The sequence below is a fragment of the Carassius gibelio genome, chromosome A10 (genome assembly GCF_023724105.1).
Source record: "Carassius gibelio isolate Cgi1373 ecotype wild population from Czech Republic chromosome A10, carGib1.2-hapl.c, whole genome shotgun sequence".
Lineage (NCBI taxonomy): Eukaryota > Metazoa > Chordata > Actinopteri > Cypriniformes > Cyprinidae > Carassius > Carassius gibelio.
In genome coordinates, this window is record NC_068380.1 from 4,283,356 (window position 1) to 4,295,426 (window position 12,071).

Here is a 12,071-nt window from a genome sequence, read left to right on the forward strand (position 1 = left end):
ATACCATAGATTGAAATATATATAAAAAAAGAACACTTGAAATTCGTTTGTAAAAGGTGTTTTAATGCAGCAAAACGTTTGTTCTTATTGTTGGCTTGCAATGAAAAATAATGAAAATAAAAACAAATCACCCACTGGCACACTGTTCTACATGAACAAACCTGTTCTGAGGCTCGCAGGAAACTACGGAAGCTTGCTTCCACCACGGAATCAAAAAAAACATTTATTTTTTGAGAATGTTTTAACTGCGTTTATTTCTAATAATTCTGACTTTATTCTTTATTATGAGGGGGAAAAAACAAAGTAATTTTGAGATATATTAAATATGTGTATACAGAATTCAAAGAAATAAAATCAGAATTATGTATATATTTTTATTTTTTAATTCTGTGGTCGTAGAAAAAAAATTATACTATTTTGTCATTGGACATTTTAAGGGAGGAAAAAAAACATAATTATTAGTTAAAACTTTCAATTGCGAAATATAAGCTCGTTATTCTTGGGGGGGGGGGGGTGTAAATTGTGAGGTAAAAATATGCTAATACTTTACGGAAAAAAAGTGAAATTTTAACTCAGAATTCAGAGGAACATTTTTGTTATTTTGAAAAGGACTTGAGGGAATAAAATTAAGCAATGGCAAGAATAATGTTAGAATTGTGTTTATTTCTCACAATTCTTACTTTATGCTTTATTATAAGGGGGGAAACTATGTAAATATGAGATATACTGTAAAAAAATTAAATAAACGTAGAATTAAAAGAAATAAAGTCAGATTTGGGTGTGTGTGTGTGTATATACATACATATATAATATATATATATATATATATATATATATATATATACATATAATATATATATTATATATGCATGTATATACACACACACATACATTTTATTCTGTGGTGGTAAAAAAACATTATAAATGCCTACTCAACTATTTTGTCATTTGCAATTCTGAGGGAGACTCTGCATTATTAGTTAATTTTTCAAATGTTAATTTTGAGATGGACTTAAAAGGAATAAAGTAAAATGTAAAGTTCTGAGAAAAGTCATATTGTCAAAAAAAATGTGAAATAAATCATTGCATCTACCTTTTTAATTTTTATTTGATGGCAGAAACAAGTTTCTGCAGAAACCCGCTGCACCTGGCAACCCAAACACAGTCTCTTTTTAATGCACACATGCACAATGCATTCTCCTGCATGTTATGAAACTCAAACATGCCAAACAATCCTTCTAATAATGATGAATGAACAATCAGAGCACTGGATGTCCAGTGTTCGTCTCAACAGTAAGTGTCCAGTACTACAGTCCATGTCTCAGAAGATGACCACATCCATCCAAGTCCATCTAGAACACACAAGCAGGCATCAGCTGTCAGGTTTCTCTCTGTTAGGGCCCATGAACTCCACTCCTTCTACAGGGATGTCCTTCTCCTTGATGGCTTTCTGTAAATAAACACAGTGGTTGACAGCAGCATGCACACAGAATCAAAACTGCTGCTATATCACGTGTTCTCTCATTCCGAGCACCTCATTTACATATTGAAACGTTCACGTGCGTGTATAAAGCGGTACCTGCACACACGTGTGGTATTTGCGGAATAACTCGCTGCACGGATCCGCGCTCCGGTCTCCCTTCAGGAACTTCTCGGCGAACCAGCGGTTAAAACACTGGTCATACTCGCGCTTGAGCTCCGTGCAGCCCTCGCCGACGCTGTTCATCTTCACCCCCGCCACAATCAACGCGGATTAGCGCTTTAATGTCGTCGTGTTCCGTCCGAGCGACGGGAGCTCCGTGTTGATTCCGTGATCTCGCTTGACTTTGCCGATACCACGTGATCTCGCGTGGCGCGTCATGATCACGTCACCAAAGCGCGTTTAAAAGTCCTAAGGACAAAACCATAGACATATAAATACCTAGACGTCTCATTGGCCGCTTTAAGTTTTGACTGCCTTAAAACAAATGAAAGTAAACGGGGGAGCTGCGGTTTTTACTGAATAAAAACACGGTAACGTTCACATTTATCAACCGATTTCAGAGGTTTGTGATCTAGGTGCAGTAAAAAAAAAACTTTGCCTCCAGTTATTTAGTTAGGTTTGGAAAATTATTAATTGAAAGCTCACATTTGTCTCACTTGATTTCGTTGATTTTTTTTTCGGTTTACAAATCTGTATAACTGTAACATATTCATGTAATGTAATTTGAATGTACCTTGGAGATTGAAAATGTTTCTTTTTTGAGACCCCAGGAGCCCAAATTCAGACCCAGAATAATAAAACCCACAGAAGAGGTGGGAGTTCAAAAGAGGAATCTTTATATTACCAAACTGCAGGGAGAGTAAGAGTAGATATAAGTCATGATATGCAAGATTAACCACAATCTGAGGCATCGGAGCGACTTCGCAAAACATTTGATTCAGATCGGGACTCCGAATCGCGTTTCACGAATCATTTGATCGGGGCTTCGGAGTTTGCAAAACATTCGATTCAGATCGGGACTCCGAAGCGGGTTTCGCGAATCATTTGAGATCAGGTCTTTCGAGCGGATTTGCAAAGCATTTGATTCTATCATGTATGTACTTGTCTAGATCAACTTTTAATAAAGAGAAAAGAGTATTAGAGACAGATTTTTGTTAATAGACTGTTAGTAATCCAACAATCCATAGCATCAGTAACTGTATAATTTAGTAAGGGAAAATTAAAACAAAATAGGATGAGTTTCATTTTTTTAATTTTATTTTTGTAGCAATGGTCATCTTAACCTCTGTGCAGTGTTCAGGGTATTTCAGGACCCCAAATTAAATTCTAGTTCTAATACTGCATGTTTATTTGAGTTGAATATTTCGATATTCATGTAAGGAAACGAAGCCATAATTTGATAAGTTTACATTTATATTTATTCATTTAGCAGACGCTTTTATCCAAAGCGACATACAAATGAGGATAAAAAACAACACAACAAAAACAACAAAAAGAGCAACAAAAAGTTTATAAGTGAGAATAAACAAGATGCATGCAAAATGAAGGCAGATATTATCTGATATGTTAAGAAAAAGTCCAGATGATTCAAGGTGTTGGTGACTGTGAGTGTAACAGCAGCAGCAGAGATTATTAACCTTAAATGAAAACATTTAAAACTCTGATTCCTCGATTTTAAAAAATAAATAAAAATGTATCAAAACATTACATTCAGATGATATGTGAGTTCAGACTGTGTGTGTTGTTTTGTCTGGGGCTCGTGGGACAGGCGTACTACTCTGGCTGTGACATCATCATCCTGGGGAGGGACTTTGAGAGGATTCAGATCATCCCAGGAGCCAAACACGGGAACATCCAGGTGGACACACGGACACACACACAAACACACACACACACACACACACACACACACACACACACACACACACACACACACACACACGGTTCTGGCGTCCAAACAACATCAAGGTCTTTATAAACTGTTACAGCACTTACTCAGAGTGACACGTAGCATAGCTTTTAGCCTCATGGTTGCAGTTTGAGGTTCAGGAATTAGTTTTTTTTTTTTTTTTTTAGCATTTATGTTTATGTCAGTTTTAATAATTTTAGCATTTCTTGTAAAAAGTTACTACTTTAAGTACTGTTTTAATTTAATTTATAGTGCTTTTTACTTCACAAATAATTGCAAAGCAACTTTACAGAAAATTAAGTTTCTACAATATTTAGTAGTAGCTTACACGATTTATCTATATCATTTTACTTTAGCTTTATTTCAATTACAGAAAACTGTTTTTAGTAGTTTCAGTCTTAGTTAACAACAATGACACATAGTTGGTTGCTTTGGGAATTACTAGTTAGGAATAAAAGTTTAACGGTGTGTGCTTATTTTACAGATTTATTTTTTTAAATAAAATGTAAAAATTATATATTTTTTGTACGAGTTTCTGTCTTCTGCTGAATGCTAAAAAGATGATGCTTTAAACACCAAACGGTTGATGGTACCCATTCACTTCCATAGTACTTCTTCCTCTATTATAGAAGTCAATGGGTGCCGTCAACTGTTCACACTCAAAAAAACATCTTCTTTAGTGTTCAGCAGAAAAAAAAAAAACACTTGTTCAGGCTGAGGAAGAGTAAACGATCGCAGAATTTGATTGTTTGATTCCTCTCACACAGACAATACAGTTTTATGAGTGTTAATCTAAACTGTGTTTGAATATGAAGCAGTTTGTGTGTGGAGTCACAGTTCATTTATTAGCACTGGAATACAGAGTGTAATAATTTTTTCTTCCCCAGATTATTGCTGATGTGAAGCAGTGTGGAAGGCGCTGTATAGTGATCATGCTCTCTGCCCTTTAACCTCTCAAATCTGAATATATACGCCAATTAATCTAATTTTATATCGAGTATGAAGAGATCTGTAATATACTTGACTGTATGTAATGAGAAAATAAATTACTTAATGCAACATCCATTATTTCTTTGCTGGGTTTAAGTTTTTTTTTTTATGAATGATTATGTCATCTTTTATAATAAACATGAGTGCAGTATTAGCATTTGTATCAACATTATTAGAAATGTCTGAATGAATCAGAATCAAACGATTAAGTGATTAATGCAGAGATTTTCTTCCTTAGTATTTCTGTCTTGTTTTCTGGTATAAATTAATGCTTTCAAATGATTAATCGCTTTAGAATATGAGACTAATTAACTAACATTAACTAAAGGACTACTATTCTAAAGTGTTACCACTTAATCTTTGTAAATAAGTAACGGTAGTGAAATTAAAGAGAGAAGCTTTAACTCCATCATTAATCTAGACAGACTCTGTATGTCGTGCTCATAACATCATTGAGTTTATTTTATAAATGACAATATAAGTTAAAACGTAATAAGAATTCTTTAAACTTTGAATTCTTATAAAGTCTCAGCTTTCACTGCTACGTTAGCGATATCGCTAGCTATTTAGTCTGACACTGGTGGTTAATTAAGCTGTCAACATAATGTTAAAAATGACCAAAAAACATCGAGAAAGAACATCTGAGTCTTACCTGTGAAAGATAACACCCCGAGATCTTTTTTTATTATCGTGTGACGGTTTGTAGGTGTCCAATCTGTTGATGAGTCGGGTATGTTTTCTTCTGTCCTGATGTGAGAGTTGCCCGCTCCAATATGGCGGCGACGGTGACGTGCGGTCGAGTGGCCAATGAGGCGTCTATGTATTTATATGTCTATGAACAAAACTATGAAAGTATATTAATGCCAAATATATTTGCATACACACAAGATTACAGCCAATCAGCTCAAGTAGGAAATAATGGGGTATAGCTATCTTTAATATAGAAAAGTGTATAATTAAAACATTTCGATCATGTTTCAGACCTTTCTTTTTAATGAGACATTCATTGTATTTGTACAACTATGTACAGAAAACCCATATGAAATATAACAAACTCACAAAGATATTTTTCATTATTTATGGTTAAACAATACACTTATTATAAAAAGGTATACTAACCAAAATGTATATAGTTAAATATACATTAATTATAGATTAAACAAATATAATAAAGATGTGAAGAACACAGAAAAAAAAACAATAAAAATGTTTTACACTATTTAATAGTAAGTTATAAACGTTTAGTGTTTACAGATTAAATAAATAAAAAAGTAAACGGCTTGAATGCAGGCTTAGACAACAGACTCGCTGAATTTTTAGTCTACAGCTTAGGCTGATCCTGGCTCTTGAGGAGAATTTGGTGACTTTTATTTTGAAGTGCGACACCCTGTTTCCGGCGCGCATCACGCTCATCGCGGCTGTCATACGCGCTTGGCGGGAGTTGCTGAAGTTCACAAACTCTCTTCCTTCTTTCACTTCAGCTGATATTTTATAAATATAACGTTCATTCAGAGGTGAGTTTATTTTAAGCAGTGTTCAATCAGAGCCCGAGTAAAGCTCTTCAGAGAATAATGCTCCGTCTCTCAGATGCTCCGTGTTTTGAATTAGCTCTGCGGCTAAAGCTAACTTACTCAACATAACGTTACCTGATTCATTTAAACTTCATTTAATTTAATACCGCACAGCGTATATTTTCAAATCAGTTAAATCAAAGCTCGTTTTTTATACAAGGATTGGATATGGTTATTACAGTCACATGTGAGTTAAATGAAAAGTTTCAGACATTATTTACTATAAACTCCTGCTTAGTTTCAAGTTTGTGTTTGCTTATATAAGAGTGCACGTTTGTTTATTTACATGAACACACACACACACACAAACAAAAAAATATATATATTATATACAGATACATATATACATATAATAGTGTTGCACGGTGCACCGATACTTCAAAAGTATCGCGATTCTCGGAAATTAAAAACGTCACGATACCTACATTTATTAGTATCGATACTTCAAAGAATGACTGTGTTCCAGATTTATAAGAGACGTATTTCATGTCGGTGTGTGCAATGCACGCTTCCAGTGCCACCTTATGGACGTCAGTGTTTTTTCTCCTTATACACGCAGCAAAAAAACACTACAGCGAGCAAGATGCCTGCATTAGTGGCTTTACTAAACTGATTTGGCTTTACTAAAATGTGTGCATAATCGCATTAAATAGTTTAAATAAATTGTTCAGATGAACAAAGCACGAGGTTTTCTTGCATAATTAACATTTTAACAAGTGATACTGTGGCCGCTGGTCCATGGCTGGTATAAAAAATATGACGCTCATTAAAGCTCACTGGCTGAGTTTTCTCCTCTGAAAGAAAAGGTTGCACAACTGACAGAAATTCAGAATAGGTTACAATATCTGAGATATTGCTGCTAAATTTTATTTGCTTTTTTTTTTTTTTTACTTGAATGCCATTGCTTAAATTGATATTATTTATCTTTTGACATTTAATCTTCTGAGTTCAGAAACATTGTTTAATATAATCACTTTTCATATTTTTTTATTCAAAGTTCAGAATCAAGATAAATTTATTACTCTTATGTTTCTAATGATAACTGCGATAACGCTGCTAAATGTATTTCTTCTTTACCTTGAATGTCATAGCTCTATTTTATTTTTTATATTTTGATATTTCATATTTTGTTCAAATGTTTAATATATATGCTGTTCATATGTTCATTTATTAGTGTGTTATATGATTAGAATGTTGTCCCGGTTTTAAAATAAAGCAAATCAGTGATATTTGAGAATGTATTTTCCCTTTACAGGAAAAGTATCGAAAAAAAGTACTGAAATCGCAATTCTTGACTAGGTATCGGTATCGAAACAATAATTTTGGTATCGTGACAACACTACTTCAGGCCAAACTGGAGAAGCTCCACTGATGACGGAGAAGTGTTCGTTTGATGCACGTCTCATCACAGCAAACTTTAGTCTTTATACTGACTGAAAATTAATCATGTTCACTCATCCAGTCAAATAAACAGATGATCTAGATGTTTTCTCCCGCTGAAACACTGAAACCATGGAGGCTGTTTTTTACCTTTCTTTCGTGAGATGTTTTGTACTAGTTGTCAGGTTCAGCGAGAGACTCTTTTATGGAAGATGCATTTTTATGAAAGCCTGAAACTTTCAACAATTCTCTGGTTTTGTGCAATATGTATTGCAAATTATTTGAAGATAATAAAGGTTTGTTTAAAATTACAATGGTGTAAAATGCCCAATTTTCAAAAAAAAAAAAAAAAAAAAAATATATATATATATATATATATATATATATATGTATGTGTGTGTATATATATTTAAACGTACACGCACAATATTGATTATATTTTTTCCTGCCACCTGAAGTAAGTTTTGTAACTCTTATAAGTATATATATCAAGTATATATAAGTACAAGTATATAATTTGAAGTGTGTAGCCTAAATAGGGTGGCATAATAAAACTTGCTCACTGTGTTGTATACAATTGAGTAATATTAAAAACGTGGGTGATTATTTAATGGTTTATTTAACAATCTGCTCCCATTGAAGTATGTTTCTTCTCTCAAACATTTAGACTGATTTTATTGAGTTTGTTTGTCGTGTAGAAATATATATTTGTGATTAGTTCATAAAGGGTTTTATAACAGGTTTTAGATCCATAAGAGATATTATGGAAATTAAAAGTCATAATAATGCGAAATTAAACTGGTTAAATAAAAAAAAAATGAAATTGTTTTTCAAGAAAAAAAGTTCTGTTAAGAGAAAAAAATCAAAGTTGAATGTTGAGAATGAAGTTATTTCAAGATTTATTTTTCTTGAAAAAAAGATGAAATTAAATTTTGAGAATAAAATCTAATTATGAAAATATTAAATTGATTTAAAAAAAAAAGTCTAAATTAAATGTTGAAAAATAAAAACATACCGCATATAAATGTTAAATATTATATTTAAAATTGCATCGCAATTTTTTAAATATTTTATGCATTTAATTTATAACAATGTAGATGATTATATGTAGTATTTATAATTTGTTTGTACTGAAAATCTGATGAGAATATAATGTGAAGCCTATTTTATTATTTTATTTATATTTAATGATTTTTTTATATATATTATGGAAGTGAAATTGCTTTCCTTTTGACCTCTGAATGTTTACAAAATGACTCGCAAAAGAAATTGTTGTACATGTTTCCAGTGATGTTCATTCAGACTTTAAACATGATAAAGTCTAGTGAAAGTATTAATTTAAGTATTAAATTGTGCTGGATGATGCTCTTCTTCAGGCTCAGTTTGTGTGTGTTTTGTAATGTGTCGCTGACGCCACTAGAGGGCCACACTGAGAAAGCGCGTGTGTGTGTGTGTGTGTGAGAGAGAGAGAGAGAGAGAGAGAGTGTGTGTGTGAGAGAGCGAGAGAGAGAGAGAGAGAGAGAGAGTGTGTGTGTGTATAATGACATGGGTATGACACAGGTATTACAAGGAGAGGGTGACTTATGAGCACATAACCCATGTCCCCATTTTTCAAAACACTTATAAATCATACAGAATGAGTTTTTTTGAGAAAGTAAAAATGCACAAAGTTTCCTGTGAGGGTTAGGGTTAGGTGTAGGGTTGGTGAAGGGCCATAGAATATACAGTTTCTACATTATAAAAACCATTACACCTATGGGATGAACACACTTTTCACAAAAACAAACGTGTTTGGGGGTGTGTGCGTGCGTGTTGTAAATGTGGTGGTCTCTCTGTGACGGTTTGCAGATGCAATGTTTTCTCAGGCCTGTGGCGTTTTGGGATGTTTTGATAGATGTGCTGTGGTTTAGGGCTAATTGTATCCCATCAGGCCTAGGTGTCGTCTTTCATCGTCTTCTGGATTCAAACTCTCCAGACTCAGGTTTAGACCATCAGGAGTCTCTGAAGATGTTTCTGTGACCGAATCCAGTGAAGAAGATCCGGATTCTCGTGAGATCACACTTCAGCGCGGCTCTGAAAGCGTAAGTTTACTGTGAGGATGACATCATCTGACCCGGCTGTGACCTCTGTGTTCAGTCCACCAATCAAAAGTCATCTGTTTAGTTTCCAAATGAGCTTTTCCTTCTCTTTAGTTCAGCCTTTATTGTACATATGAAATTAAAAACTGTTAGATCACAAGACCTCCTCGCTAAAAGTCAAGTCGCATCTATTAACAATAATGTTTATTAGTTAGTGTAATTTAATCAATAGTAGGATTTAATCAATTTTAATAATAAAAATAAATATTTTAAATATTACATTTATATATTATTAATTGTATATTATATTATTGCTAATTAATATATACATTTTATATTATATTTTTATTATATTTTTATATATATATATATTTTCTATGTGTTTAATATATGTTTTGCAATTGAAATTATTTTTATCACAGTTGAGCATTTTTAAAATTATATTTTTCTAATAAGTATTTATTTTGTGAATTATTATTGAAGTAATATATATTTATATATGAGTTTTATTTAGTTAGTATATAATTTTATATAATAGAATTTTCCACAAAAAAATATATATATAACTTAAATATATAGAAATATATATAACTTTAATCTATGCTGATGTAGAAAAAAAAATTATAATTAATGTTTTGTAGTAATAAAAAATGCATATAACCCTTTTTTTTAAAACATGACGTTTTTCTATTAATAAAGTAAAATAATATTGAAACCGTGATCCATAGTGATTCATAAAATGCAAGTCAGCGGCTGTCCATTTTTGAGAATAAAAGAGCAAGGGACACAAATTTAATACCTGTGACTTCAGAAAATATATTAAGGTCTTATGAAGCGAAGCAATCAGTCTGTGCAAGAAACTGAACATTATTTACCACATTATTAGCCTACCTCTGTAATCAAGAGCCTCAGGTAAACGGTCATCACAGCGAAATCTGACTCTCTTTCTGTGAACCGATTCTTTCAGTTCGTTTTAATGAACTGGTTCAGATCACTAGTAGTGCTTTAGCTAATCCTGCAACGACGAAACATATACTCAATTATGTAAATAAAGCGCGCAAAAATTATGTAAAATATGGATGTTTAACATGTTTAAAGCTTATAAAGTGAATAAACTAGTCTTCATCAGCTCACCTTTTCGATAAACAAAGAGAAAGCATTACATAACTTTCATTTAAAGTGTTCAGTTCAGTTTTCAGTGACTGTTGGATGAACTGGAGCGCTGAATCAGTTCAATCTTCAGCGAATCAGATCAGATACGCTGCTACAGTATTTGGGCTCATTTGGATTCAGGGTGACTTTCAGGCGTCTGAAAGTGAGTTTTGATTGAGTAACTTCTGTAGATTGAGTAACTTGCAGATCTGTGCTGCTCCAGCCACGAACTGATTCAGACGATTCAGTCAGATTTGGTGAACTGATTCATCCAGTTCAGTAAAAAGAACCGATTCAAAAGAATGATTCATTCATGCACCTGATGTCAGTCGGGACCATTTGTCTGAAGCTCTGGATTACAGGTAATAATGCTGTAAATAATGTTCAGTTTCTTGCACAGACTGATCGTTTCGCTTCATAAGACCTCAATATATCATCAGGAGCCTCGAGAATTAATTTTGTGTTCCTTATGCTTTTTCTGCTTCTTAAAGTGACAGTAGCCATTGACTTGCATTTCATGAATCACCAAGGACTGCACTTTCAGCCAAAAATCCTCTTCATTGTTCTACTGAAGAATCTGGGATGGCAAACGTTTATTTTGGGGTGACCTATCCCTTTAATTGTAAGGGTCAGAAAGTGTAAAATAGAGTGCATTATTATCAATGTTGAAAACAGTCGTGCTGCCCAATATTTTAGTGGAAAGCACAATACGTTACCATTCTAAAGTTTGGGGTAAGTAATATTTAGTAAAAAAAGAAAAAAAAAGAAAAAATATTTAAATAGATTTGCATCACAGGAATAAAATTTTTTTTTTTTAAATACATTACAATAGAAAGCAATTATTTTAAATATTTCACAATATTAATGTTTTTACTGTGTTGTTGACCAAATAAATGCAGTCTCAGTGAGCAGAAGAGACTTAAAAAATAAAATATTATAATAATTATAAAAAAAAACAATAACAAAAACAGCGAAAAGCATGTAAAAATGACTAAAATTTCAACTAAGAAATAATAATTTAAAATAATTAAAAAAACATTCAGTTATTCATCATTAATGAATTTTATTTCGTTTAAGTGTCATATAATATTATTTACTGGATTTTTATTAAGATATTTAGTGCAGTCACTTAAGCTTTTTTTATAATCGAGTAATCGGTTATAAAAAATTATAATAATTGTAAAAAAAAAAACAATAATAAAAACAGCGAAAAGCATCTAAAAATGACTAAAATTTAAACTAAGAAATGAAAATAAATAAAAATAATTTAAAAAACATTGTTATTCATTATTAACTAATTGTATTTCATTTTAGATTCATATAATATTTTATTTTGGCTTTATTTCACTGAGGTTTTGTCATATTTTTGTCTGAGGTCAGTAGCTCCAAACAAACCATCTTTAGTTTCCTGTGTAGAGTCACTGACTGACAGGAAGCAGTTGTGATGCATTATATCTGTCCCTACAATGGATTTCTGTTGTCAAACATCGCACTGATGGAGCCAAATA

General features: G+C 32.5%; 1 protein-coding gene and 1 long non-coding RNA gene across 2 annotated transcripts; one reads left to right on the forward strand and one right to left on the reverse strand.

Moving 5' to 3' along the window:
- Window positions 1-42: 42 nt before the first annotated feature.
- Window positions 43-1,852, reverse strand: LOC128020884 (TP53-regulated inhibitor of apoptosis 1). The gene is made up of 2 exons (XM_052607653.1): window positions 1,580-1,852; window positions 43-1,450 (listed from the first exon to the last, which is right to left on the reverse strand). The coding sequence occupies exons 1-2, from the start codon at window positions 1,724-1,726 to the stop codon at window positions 1,373-1,375; spliced, it is 225 nt and encodes a 74-aa protein (XP_052463613.1). The 5' UTR covers window positions 1,727-1,852; the 3' UTR covers window positions 43-1,372.
- Window positions 1,853-1,951: 99 nt separating this feature from the next.
- Window positions 1,952-4,455, forward strand: LOC128020886 (uncharacterized). The gene is made up of 3 exons (XR_008185421.1): window positions 1,952-2,045; window positions 3,252-3,341; window positions 4,280-4,455. It is a non-coding gene; the product is annotated as an uncharacterized LOC128020886 (long non-coding RNA).
- Window positions 4,456-12,071: the final 7,616 nt, after the last annotated feature.

What these genes read in the sequence shown, in the direction of transcription:
- LOC128020884 (XM_052607653.1), bottom strand. Translation starts at nt 1,726, where the DNA reads ATGAACAGCGTCGGCGAGGGCTGCACGGAGCTCAAGCGCGAGTATGAC. An exon ending in AATACCACACGTGTGTGCAG is followed by an intron (nt 1,451 to 1,579) that starts GTACCGCTTTAT and finishes GTTTATTTACAG; the next exon opens with AAAGCCATCAAGGAGAAGGA.